General features: G+C 34.6%; 1 protein-coding gene across 2 annotated transcripts in view; it reads right to left on the bottom strand.

Annotated features, from left to right (window-relative positions):
• Positions 1 to 1,980: 1,980 nt before the first annotated feature.
• Positions 1,981 to 13,374, bottom strand: part of LOC149793928 (uncharacterized) — an 88,129-nt gene continuing 76,735 nt past the window's right edge. For both annotated transcript variants that reach the window (XM_089967863.1, XM_089967864.1), the window contains exons 14-16: positions 9,100 to 9,283; positions 5,728 to 5,837; positions 1,981 to 4,962 (exon numbers count right to left, since the gene is read on the bottom strand). In XM_089967863.1, the coding sequence (XP_089823989.1) occupies positions 4,783 to 4,962; positions 5,728 to 5,837; positions 9,100 to 9,283 (474 nt within the window). In that variant the 3' untranslated portion in view covers positions 1,981 to 4,782. The remainder of the gene's footprint in view (positions 4,963 to 5,727; positions 5,838 to 9,099; positions 9,284 to 13,374) is intronic.

Raw genomic sequence — 13,374 nt, 5'->3', positions numbered from 1 at the left:
TTGTATTTGCCAATTTTTTAATTCTTGGACTAATTTTCCCATTTCTTCTTTGAAAGAGTCAATTGTTTCTGAAGCATGCTGCAGATGCTGTCAAAAGTGACCATTGCTCAATTTGTGTTAGATAAACCCTCAGCATCTGAGATATTAATTTTATCCACAGGTCAGGCAGAGCCTCCTCACTTGCAATCCTCTAGTCTATGAGTCTCTAATATAATGATTAATGATTCAACTTCATTTATTTCCTTCAGTCCATCTTGCAACCTCAGCATTCTGTCAGACTTGGGTATGTCATTGATTGAAAGAAGACTTGTAATAGCTGAATTGGAACTCTGATAAGTATGTTGCATCAAAATTTTTATTGATTACCCTAATTTTTGCAAAGAGTTGTCTTTACAGCGAACTAGAGTTTGAAGTCATACTTGATATTTTTGCATTCTTAACAGATTCATACTGGATATTCATTGCATTCAGGAGTGTGAAGTAGTCATGGTTTTAAATTCATTCTACAGTGCATGTGCACTGCACTTGAGGCTGTTGGCTAGATAAAGTGATTTGGTGGTATAATCCCATTTATTTATCTCCTCCAAAATTTGAAAATCTGCTAGGTATTTATCTAAATCCTCTCTTCCATCGTTATACTAGGGTTTCATTTGCAAATTTTGCTTAATGGCCCCATTTATCCTTTCAGGCAGTGAAGAATGAAAAATCTTGATTTTGATTCATATTTCTTTCAGACCCATGATCAACGGGAATGCTGACTTTTTACATCATACTGAAGAGCAGCCTGTTGTAGTAGTTCCAAAATGACATCTCTCTGCATTTGGTTTGGACCTAAATGTCCTCTGCAAATAACTGAATTTTTTGCACAAAAACCATTTTTCTTATTTTTTTTAGCAACCATGCCCTTTTGCTTTTTTCTAACCCTGTGTGCAAGTCATCCACAATATTTGAATCAGGTTTGTCACATAGAACTAACGTTATTATGCTCATACAACTTGTCTGCTTTCAGTTAGTGTCCATAACCTTTGACCTTTAAAGCCCAAAATTAATAGCCTTCTTCTATACTTTTAAGTACAAGCCCTTCACAAAAGTTTGGTTGAGGTATGTCATGTGAAATTATTGTAATTGTAAAAGAAAGTCTTTTTCCCTCTTTCAGTGTGTGACTTTTTAACATAGCTTCAGCAATTTTTCAGTTATATTGTTATGATGTCTGCAATGTGGCAGTTATATAGTGATGTCAAGCACTGTGGCATCATGCATACGACATGTAGCATCATGTCCTACCCAGTCAAATTATCCTGATACCATGCCAACCAGTCCTGACACTAACTTCATAATGCTGAATACCTAGCAAGGCAGCTGTTAGTACCATTTTTATATATCTTTAGTATGACTCGGCCAGGGCTCAAACCCACAACCTATTGCAACCGAGGTGGACACTCTTACCACTAGGCCACCGGAGCAGTCCCCTCTTTCAGTCACAAGATGACTGTGACCATTGACCTTTTGATGCCAGAATGAATTTGGTTCTTACAATAAGTGTAAGCCATCAACAAAGTTTGGTAACTGAAGCTGATGGACAAGTAAGGTTATTGTTTAGAAATCAAACTGGTAACAGACAGATTGACATCAAAACATAATACACCTTGCATCATAAACCACGGCATATAAATGTAAAAAGGAAGTGATTTTCCCTGAGAATCAAAATATGCTTCTTATGTGTCATTATTCATTTATGTGAAGTGTGTGATTTTTTAATGTAGCTGTAAAACAATTTCAGTCATATCGCTTACATGAAGTCTACTGTACATTTATGTTACAAATACGTTACCTATATTCATGTTTGTGAAAAACGTGCCTATTATTGTTGCTATTTATTGTTAATTACCCTCCTGTACTTTATAAGATCACCCCAAGCTTCGCACCTGTCCAAGAAAATATTAAGAAAGCTCTAAAAAAAACACCAGAAAATAACTCATATATGTGAAAATGAATCTTTATTTACAATGAATGAATGAATGAATCATAGGCACCCACTATACATACAAGTATATGCACAAATACAGCTGTCTTTGACACTCTCATCGTTACTTTTTTAAATTCTATTAGACAAAAGAATGATCCCATTAATATACAAACTGATTTTTATTTTACCAGAACAATCCCTTTAATAGACTAATCATTTTAACAGAATTATCGCTTTTATCCATTCTGGTTTCAAAAAGATGAATAACAAACTGAAGACTTGATCAAATAAATTGAATATTTTAATTTTTAAGACACTCCAAGATAATCAACATTTTGCAATACATAAATTAACCACATTACTGCATCAATTAACAAAACCCATATTCAAAATTTAAACATTAAAAGGTTATCAGCTGGCAAGTGAACAAGATATCTGGGTGCCCAACTGTCATGGAAGAGGTGTATGTACAAAATCATAAATAAAACCAACAGTGCATTGGGGTTTTGCAAAAGAAGGTTTAAAGTCAATTAGTCATAACAGTGGCTTATTTCCCCTTGCATGACCAAGTCATAAATACTGTTATCAGTCTGAAGACCCACCATACCTTGGACCAGATCAACAGGAATGAAACGGTCCAATGCATGGTCGCACAATACATTATAAATAAACATACGAACACCATTCAATCCTGGAACTTTAGTCCAAATTTTTATCAGTTATTATTTACAGTCACAGAAATAACAAGTGAAGTTTTCTTTGGGTTAGTTAACTTTAAAGAGTTAAACTTATCAAAGTCAAATTCCTTGCAAACAACCTTCAATCTTTAAGATGAGTTGAGATGGAGACATACACTTATTATTTGATGTTCTATTCTGTAATCAGTTCATGAAAACAACCAGTTTTACTAATAAGGCATGTGGACAATAACCTTTTATAAAGATGCAAATTCTGCAATTCAAGAAGACTGAGGGGCTTACAGTGGGAGAAGAGCAGAAGGCATTGAGGAGCGGGGCAGGGCGCCCTGCTATTTCTTTGTAGCTAGCATAATGTAGACTGCATGGACATGTGAAACTGAACTAGAAGTATTAAAAATGATACATATTTCTGCAAATCAAAATGGAAATATCATCACCATTTACACATTATGTACACATCTTTAATGATAACATTTTTTACCTGTTTCATTCATGCTTAACATGATGATTTTGAGTAAGTTAATTTATAAATTTACAACTTCTAATTAAAAATATGTCTTTAATGTACCATGTTTTAATTTTTTGTTATATACATCTATATTTTCCAAGGAATGCCAAATTCTTGATTGGTATGATGCTTTATGGCACAGCAATAGAAGTTATTTAGTGCCAAGGCAATTGAAGTAAAATTATTTGCCCAAGGAAACACCATGGTGACCTACCCAGGCTGATCCAATGCTAGGTTTTGAACCCAGTACCTTTTGGTTGCAAGTCCAGCATACTAGCCACTAAGGTACTGTGGCTCCTGCCTCTATTTGTCACTTCTTGCAACATGCTGATGGTACTTTGGGCCCATTTTACATCCCGGAAGCCAAAGGTGTGTATTGGGCCCATTGTACATCCCAGAAGCAAAAGGTGTGTATTGGGTCTATTTTACATCCCTGAGCCCATCTTTAAGTATTAATAACTGAAATGTGAACTGACTCATTTCATGCATTACAGAGAATACAATTACATGTTTGACTTTGGACATAATATCAATGGTCAGTGAAATTGTTGTCATACGTACAATTAAGTGACTTGTAGGTAATAAAAAGATGTAGCCAAAATATGATGTTGCACTGCCTTCAACTTGCCTTTATCCCACTAAAGCTTTATTAACACCACACCTTCAACTTGTCTTTATCCCACTAAAGCTTTATTAACACCACACCTTCAACTTGTCTTTATCCCACTAAAGCTTTATTAACACCACACCTTCAACTTGTCTTTATCCCACTAAAGCTTTATTAACACCACACCTTCAACTTGTCTTTATCCCACTAAAGCTTTATTAACACCACACCTTCAACTTGTCTTTATCCCACTAAAGCTTTATTAACACCACACCTTCAACTTGTCTTTATCCCACTAAAGCTTTATTAACACCACACCTTCATCTTGTCTTTATCCCACTAAAGCTTTATTAACACCACACCTTCAACTTGTCTTTATCCCACTAAAGCTTTATTAACACAACACCTTCAACTTGTCTTTATCCCGCTAAAGCTTTATTAACACCACAGTTACTTGGAAGTATTTATTTTCTTTTTATGAAGGCAATACATATGATAAACAAGCAGTGACAATCACAGACTTTAATTGTAGTGTTGGCAGTTAGGTAAACTTAAGTTTACTATAAATTTATTAATCTTTCAAAACTGAAGTTATGTTTCAAATAGAAAGCAGGAATGGAGTATAACTGAATTTTGACCAATATTAATCACAGAAATTATAATTGATAAATTGGTTGTTTCAATAAAAGTGACAGATAGTCAAATAAATAGATTATTAATTGGAACATATACCCATATTTCTTAGACTCTACTTTATATTTATTGTCAGAAAAAGAGATAAAAACATGTTCTTTCATCTATATTATCAACAACTGTCATGGAAAGCTAATTATGACAGCTGTTGTAACCAAACCCTTCGGAATGCACTCTTTTTTTCTCAAGTTATATATGGTTCTCCAAATGTAATAATGTAATTATTTTTAAATGAAACAAGTAGGGATCAAACATTTCACATATAACTGCATTTCAAACTTTGAACAACATTTGCCCATTTTTAAAAATATTAATCAGAATCACTTCCACCTCCAGTGCCACTAGCTCCTCCCCCATCATTCTCTGATGCTCCACCTCCTCCTGTTTCCTCATCACTAGCTGCACCCTCAGCTCCTCCAGCTTCCTCTTCATCATCACTTTCAACAACTTTAGGCTTCTTCTTCTTTGGGCCTGAGTCTGAGCCCTCATCCTGGTATTGCATGGAAATAAATAATGAAGGATATCAATGTTGTACTGAAGTAGAAGTCTCTGCCAATTATGCATTAAGCTAATAACAAATCTCTGCCAATTATGCATGAAGCTAATAACGAGTCCAACAAGGTATTTTAAGACGGCAATATTTTACTCTCTCACAGGCAAATAAATAAAAGGTAAATTAAACACAGAAGAACACTTTTAAAAACGCGCAGTTTTGCATGACTGTTCATATTAGTCTGTGCATGAAATTTAATTTTGCTTGTTGATCATAGGAAATTAATCAAAAACATAAAATTACCTGTAAATATGAGATTCTATCTGAGTTGTTTTTACTAGTTAACAGGGTTTGGGGGTATTCAGTACTGTCTCCATGATGTATAACTGTAAATCCAGTAGTACCAGAATAAACCCTTTGGAGGCCCTTAGGCAATGGAAATCTTGGGGCTTCCCTCACAAATTATCTCCTAAAATGTTTTATCAATATTATTTTGCGGGACCCTTAAAAAAAGGCAAGGGGCCCATAGGCTGGTGCCTACTTGGTAATCTGGCAATGAAATCCAGTAATAAACTTAATGATTTCTCACTTGTGCAACTGCACAAAAATCTTTCAGACGACATGCCATTAGCATAATGAACTTCACATCACACTATCTTTTTCATTTGCTCATTGAAAAAAATTTTGAATAGCTTTAAATTGTAAATTAACACTTTCACTAAATGTGTGAATATTACATGCTTGTTTGATTTACAGTATTACCTCCTCATCACTGTCCAGTTTCTTGGCTTTCAGCAGTCTCTTGGCACCTTTCTCCTCCTTATCTGAATCATAGGCATCATCACTGTCTGATGAATAGATGTTGGGTATCTCTGCAAGACAAAAAATAAAACAACAATTACTCATCTATTTACAACAAATTCAACCAAGCTGATAATTTCTGTGCATGTAATTACCCATATTATACAGTGAATTCAATTGTATTCATGAGTACCAATATTTTCTTAAATGTTTTGCAATTTTGAAAAGTTGTTTAAAATTTATTCTATTCATATTTGATGGTAGATCAGGATGACTTCCTAAACTAAAATATGTAAAAGCCACCCATACACAATTTAGGTCAAGTCTGGCAGATAATGGCCAAGTGATTTCTAAGAACTGATTCAAAAAATTAAACTAGACAAGTACATGGTGTACAACAGAAACAGGGCTCACTTTACCTTTGACCATCGAGCTAGTGATTAGTAAAGTAAAGAGTACATGACCTTGGAAATTGTTCACAATTTCTGACCTGTGGTAAATCAGCTGCTCAGGTTTGATGTTGCAGAAAACTGAATAACTGTCATATTGAAACAATTCACAGACAAATGTAGCCTTTGTTGTGCAATCAATATGGGGCATAGGGTCTTCAACTTGGTACAAAAAACTTGAAGAGTTTTTAAATAAAGAGCAATGTTTTGACAGACAATAAGTGACAAAGTATATATTTATTACACTTTTCAATGTAAAGATGTTCAATTACGTATTATGCAAGAGAGCACTCTGTTGGCCTAGGCAGCTGGAGGTTGTAGGTTTGAACCCCTGCCGAGTCATACCACCAGACTCATAAAAATGGTACAGGCAACTGCCTTGCTAGACACTCAGCATTAAGAGGTTAGTGTTAGGACTGGTCGGCCTGGTGTGAGGATAACGTGACTAGGTGGGACAGGATGCCCCAGTGGAAGACATCATTATAAACTGCCACTCTGTAGACACGGTAGTGAAATAAAAGAAAATTTTTAAAGCGAGGTTAAAAATCCATATCATTCACACAAACATAATGCCAAAAAATGCATAACAATCTTCAAGTGTTTATGTTGATTTTGAACTAGTTGGACCCTTACATACTTAACAATATAAATTTTTGTAATTTAATTTTGTGAGGATTTCAGGACTGAATCTTAACTTTACCCCTCAAAAATGCAGTCTGGATAGGAAGCAAGAAGTACAGTACAGAAACATTTCATCACTGGTTTAAGTTACAGTGGGCGACTGAATTTACATCCTTGGACAAGCAGAGATTGAATATACAAACAGCCTTTTAATTTTTGTTTTCTTTTAGAAAAATATTACATCTATATATGCAAAATGAAAGGGGATATGCCTAGATTATAAAAAAAGCAAAATTCCTCAGTTAAATACTCCATCATTTCACAATCCTAAAATGTTGTTTCTGTGCAAGGCATATACCAAAATGTAGATATCAATGAAATTAAAAACTAGAGCAAACAAAATAAATATTCATTGTACAGGAGAGAGAGAGAGAGAGAGAGAGAGAGAGAGAGAGAGAGCAGGAGTCATTTGAACTGTGGATAAGTGGATCATTAAGTACAGGCTCTTTTATGCACAACTGCTATCCCAAGTGTAATCAATGTCCAGAATATACAAAAGAACTTAACCACAAGCAGCCCATCATCAATCAACTCCCAATTCTTTGAGAGTCATTCAAGGTGGTGGAATCTGCAGTGCAATTTATGGAATAAAATTATTGTGAATGGCACATTATATATCCACCCTGTGTTGAATTGTCCTCTGTGTAGGCCATGATATGGAATGGTTGACATTGGAGATTAACGACCAGACATTTAAACGCCCTAAACCTTTGGCCAAGACATGCAGTCTTGAGCTAAAGTTTCTGTGTAAAATACATCATTGTCTAGACCCCAAAACAGATTTCATTAATACCCTAAATTTGCACCATCCAAAAAATTTGATAAGAATCTTACTCTAAAAACTATCAGCAAAGCTAATTTTCTTTGAGTGAACACGATCTTGTCCTTTTGACCCCAAAATCAGTATGCCTCTTCCATACATTAAGTGCAAGATTTCTGTAAACTATGGTCAAGGAACACTGTCTACAATAAGTTATGCATTAAGTATTTCTTCTTTCAGTCAGAGACCTTGACTTTGATATTTTGACCCCAAAAATAAAAGGCTACTTTCTTACTCGTGATTGAACTCAACTACATATTTTGGTGAAGATACATGCTCAAAAACTAAAATGTGTGGAAACCATTTTTCAATGTTTCAGTCAGTGACCTTGACCTTTTGAACTTCCAAACTGTGACCCTGACCTTTGAACTTCCAAACTGATCAGCTGCTTTCTTACCCAAAATGCAAGCTATCTAGAAAGTCTGGTCTAGGTCTGTGATACAGAAAATGTTATGGTGTGGAAATGTTTCTTCTTTCAGTCACAGTGACCTTGATCTTACATCTTTTGACCCCAAACTCAAAAGGCTTATTCCTCACCCTAAGTGCAAGCAATCCAATAAGTCTGGTCTAAGTCTTTTGTGTGAAGTATCTTGCCTTGTGATTTTGCAGAATGTAAACTTTTTCATCTTTCAGTCACAGTGATCATAATCTATGACCCTGAAGTTGACAGACTTTCTTCTGACCCAAAGTGCATGCTATCCACAACATCTGGCGAAGGTACGTGCTGTTTAAGTCGTCAGAAAAATAAAACTTAACAGACAGAAGACACACAGACAGATATTATACCCTCTACTAAAAGTTGGGCATATAAAAAAAACCCAGAAAAGTGTCTGTACAACATTGAAGCTCTGCAGGTATTGTGAAGATGAAGAAAGCTGGGTTCAATATGCAAGGGCAAAGTTTTAAGTCAAACAAAAATATAAAACCTTATAAAATTTTGTTTTAATCTAAGCAGTCTTTAAAAGCATCTGAAAGGAAACAAACTTCATTATGGACATGATATAACATGAAGGACAGGCATAGGCATAATTAAATCCACTTAATATAGCATGGGCATAAATAATTCCAATTAAATCAATTATGGATGGAGCTTAATCCACTTTCATGTAATTACCAATGACTGCTTTACAGGGGTTCTTGTTTAATTAGGTTCTATTAACAGTGAATATGGAAACAACTGAATCACATAGACCTCTAATATAGGTCTTTTTGTAAAATTTGTATATTTGGAATTATATGTGGAGTTGATGTATTCAGTAACATATTTAACATGAAATTTCAAAAAGCATTTACAAATAAATTTAATTCTGTTAATTTTTCTCCAAAATAGATATTGAATTCTCTTAATAAATTAATTAAAAATTCCTCAGCATGTAATAATACCTTTCCGTGCGCCTGGTTTAAACTGTTTCTTGATGGCTGCAATGGACACCTCCTCATCATCTTCTTCATCATCATAGCCTCCCTCCAAATAACCGGCACTAACTCCACGTGCATGGGTCTTCTCCCGCACTCTTCGCTGCTGGGATTCACGGCGGATTGAGGCACGTAACCTCTCCTCTTCTTTCTGAAAATTGATGAGCAACAGTGTTAATAAGAATCTGATGTCTCACTTGTATTCATAGGAGTAGGAGTATAATACAAGTTTTCCAGTACTTTGTACAGATGATGCCAACAACAATAGGGTTTTAGTATAAGCTCTCCAGTACTTTATATAGATGATGCCAACAACAATAGGGATATAGTATAAGCTCTCCACTACTTTGTATAGATGATGCCAACAACAATAGGGTTTTAGTATAAGCTCTCCACTACTTTGTATAGATGATGCCAACAACAATAAGAATATAGTATAAGCTCTCCAGTACTGCGACCTCCCGCATTTGACACACACATTCTAACCACTAAACCACTGGAGTGGTTTCAATTATATTATAGTAATTAGAGCGTCCACCTTGGAAGCAAAAGGTCATGGGTTCAATCCCCGGCCGAGTCATGCCAAAGACTTACAAAAATGGTACTAACAGCTGCCTTGCTAGGCGCACAGCATTAAGAGGTTAGTGTTAGGACTGGTCGGCCTGGTATCAGAATAATGTGACTGGGTGGGACATCATGCTACATGTCTGCGGCATGATGCCCCAGTGCTAGACATCATTATAAACTGCCATAGTGCAAACATCGTAGCGATATGACTGAAAATTGTTAAAGCTACATTAAAAATCCTAATCACACACACACGCTTAATTATATTAGGGACCAACAATGTAATATTCTGTCTGTCAACAGCCGGAAATTTCTTGCTTTAATTTACAGCAAAATAATACCATATTATATCCATTATACTATTTGAAATTTGTAAAAAATATCTTGTGATAAAAGAAGGAAAACATATCAGCTCATAAAACTTGCAGGCACCATCACCCCCCACAAAAATTAAATGGTCATCAGTAACTTACAGTAGATGAATTTGCTATGTGTATGTTAACTCTTGCATATATTGTAATCAAAATAATGTTACTAAAGTGGGGTGATTCAACTTACATTATAGCTGACACACAGCGAAACTCATTGTGCTGACATTAGAAAGCTTGCTACAAAGATGGGAAGTGTTGCACTGAAATCGACAATTTACTAGCTATACTATGGACATAATAATCAGGGAAACTTTGAGGCCAACACCCAGGCAAGATATTTATCAAGGGGGACCACTAAACATAAAACACACTCGGCGAGGAGAAAATATTACTAGACTTTGAGAAATTGCATTAACCTTAAACAGAAAGCAAAAGATTGTAGGATGAAACAAAGTCTTACAAAGGAATATGTGTAATTAACGCATTAACATATGCTAGCAAAGAACTAAAACAATGACATTTTTTAATCCCAAATTTTTCCTAAAGTTGGATTTCGCCCAAATATTTTTCACAACATATTTGTCTACCATGTGACATGTGTCAAACATGCAATTAAATGATCACAAATATAATTATATTTGTAAAGTTTGTAACTAATTTGTGACAAATAAAACTGTTTTCTAATTAATAATAAATAATAATTTTTTTAGTTATCTTTTTATTCTTCGGTGTTGATTATTAACATTTTTCAAGGGGCTTATTCTCCCTTTCACCTTAAACATTCATATCTGGCTGGATGCCAATTTTAACAAATTCTATAATCAACATTTTGATCATGCAGACGCTTCGCATGAACAAACAGGTGTAGTTTAAGGCGTCCAAGGTGATGCTGTAAAGTTAGTCTGGTTACCTAATTTCACTAATTCTAATATGAAACCCAGATCCAAATCAGACACAGATGAACAAATTTTCCAGATTTTTTGGCAATGATAATTTTTTGCAGTTTTTGCTTTTATGCTGATAGTCTGTATTTTAAAGGTAATTTTCGTAAGACTTAAGGCAAAATCGTAAGGGTTGGCAGGTCTGTCTCAACGTGTGAGAAATGAAGGTATCATTTCCCAGAATGTGAATGTTAATGATCATCAAACTTACTGTGATGTAGAGAACATTAATACTGATACTGTACCTTTATTAAATGGGAATATTTTCATCTTACTGAAGACAATATACAGTCATTTGTAAGAATGTTTAGCACAGCCTTTGAATACATAAAGAATTATCCATTCAGGTATCTTGAAGCTGATAAGGAATATTAATTCAGTTATATCAGAATATAGGTTCAATTTTGCAGACCAGAGGTACAGCACCTAACATGATAATGAAGCAACCACTTTGGCGGGATAAAGAATGCATTACGGCAAAATACAATAAAAATTACTGGTTAAGACACTTTAGATTCTCAAATATTGAAGCTGACCTTAAGTTGTATTGAGTGTATAAAACAGCTTTTAAACCAATAACTGCATTCAAGAAAAGATACACTAGAGAATTCCAGATGAACAAATTAACTCAAGCGAGAAAATAATTTTGGCATATTTTGAAAACCGAAACGCATTATTCTCAACAAGAAGTAGAATATATCTCCCCCCAAAACTGGTATGATTACTTTAAATCTTTATTGAAGAAGCCTTTGTATGAGTCAGATGACTCTGATAATATTGTTAGTGAAGAACTACCTCACGTACAGGTTCATGACTTAAATACTCCAATAACAAATGATGAAATTATGAAAAGTTTACTTAAAATCGAAAACAAAACCCCTGGACCTGATGTGATACTTACTCATTTTTATCAGTGCAAGAAGGCAACGATCTTACCATACTGTAATGCTCTATTCAATAAAATCTTTGAATCAGATTATTTTCCATAACAGAAGGAGGAGAGTATTATCTGTACTATATATAAGTGGTGACAAGAACGATCCAAACAATTGCAGAGGTATTTCTCTTATTGATACTCCATGCAAAGTCTTTACTGATATACTGAATACTTGTATATACACATGGGCATAAGACGATGGTGTTTTAAGCACAGGCAGGCTTTAGGAATAAATACTCCGCATGTGACAACATTTTTATTACTCGGGCTTTAGCTCAGAAATATATATTCAAAAGAAAAGGTAGATTTTGGTGTCCTTTTGTACATTTTAAAAGAGCTTTTGGTAAAGTACAAAATGATGTATTATGGTCGTCAATAATACCTAAGGTCATGAATGGTAAAGTGTAAACATTTTAATAGATATCTGAAGACATCTAAAAACCTGTGTCCTAACACTGAAAGGTTTAACTACTTATTTCGAATGTACATTAGGTACAAAGCAAGGCTGTGTTTTAAGCCCTATCACGTTTTCCCTTTTTATCGATGATTTGATTACACAGCTGAAGCTCGAATGCAACACAGTTGTATTTGTCTCAGAAGATAATGACATTTTTGCAATACTTCACGCAGATGATGTTGCTAATTGTGCCGATACATTAAAGCAACTTCAGAACCAAATAAATGTTATTAAACATTTCTGTGATAAAACTGGTATGATGGTCACTCTCAATAAAAGTAAAATCATTGTTTTCAGAAATGGGGAATATCTCAACAATAGGAGGTATGGCTTTTCAAAGAAAGTTGTATTGAATGTGTGCCTTTATACAAGTACATGGGTTTATTTTTCACCCCAAAGTTGGTCTGGATGAAAACAACAGATACTAGCAGCTCAAGCAATAAAAGCAACTTCAAAGATTTTGAATTATCAAAACTGATTTGGCTGCTTTAGTGTAGAGGATGCATTTAAAATTTTTGATTCAGTAATAAAACCAATTGCTTGCTATGAGTCAGGAATTTGGGGATATGAATTTTGTACAGATACTGAAACTGTGCAATACGATCTTTACAAACAGTATTTAGGTGTTCCTAAATCTACCAATAATGCGATTTTGTTAGGGGAGTGCGGAAGATACCCATTTTTTTTACCTCGTATTTTTTTACGTTGCATTAAATACTGGTTGAAGATCATAAGAATGCCTTCAACTCTTTACCCACACCAATGTTATTTAATGTTGAAAAAATTAGATGAATATAACCATGTCACCTGGGTTACCAAAGTTAAAGACGTTATTTTGTTTTGGTTTGGGTATGTTTGGCTAAATCAGTATGTTGGACACAAAAACCTAGTTTTCGCACAATTCTGGCAAAGAATTAAGGATTCAACACTACAAAACTGGCAACGTGACCATAACAATTCACATAAATG

The sequence above is a fragment of the Sinohyriopsis cumingii genome, chromosome 8, assembly GCF_028554795.1.
Source record: "Sinohyriopsis cumingii isolate HCF-2022 chromosome 8, ASM2855479v2, whole genome shotgun sequence".
Taxonomy (NCBI): Eukaryota; Metazoa; Mollusca; class Bivalvia; order Unionida; family Unionidae; genus Sinohyriopsis; species Sinohyriopsis cumingii.
This window is presented reverse-complemented; position numbering and strand designations above follow the sequence as displayed.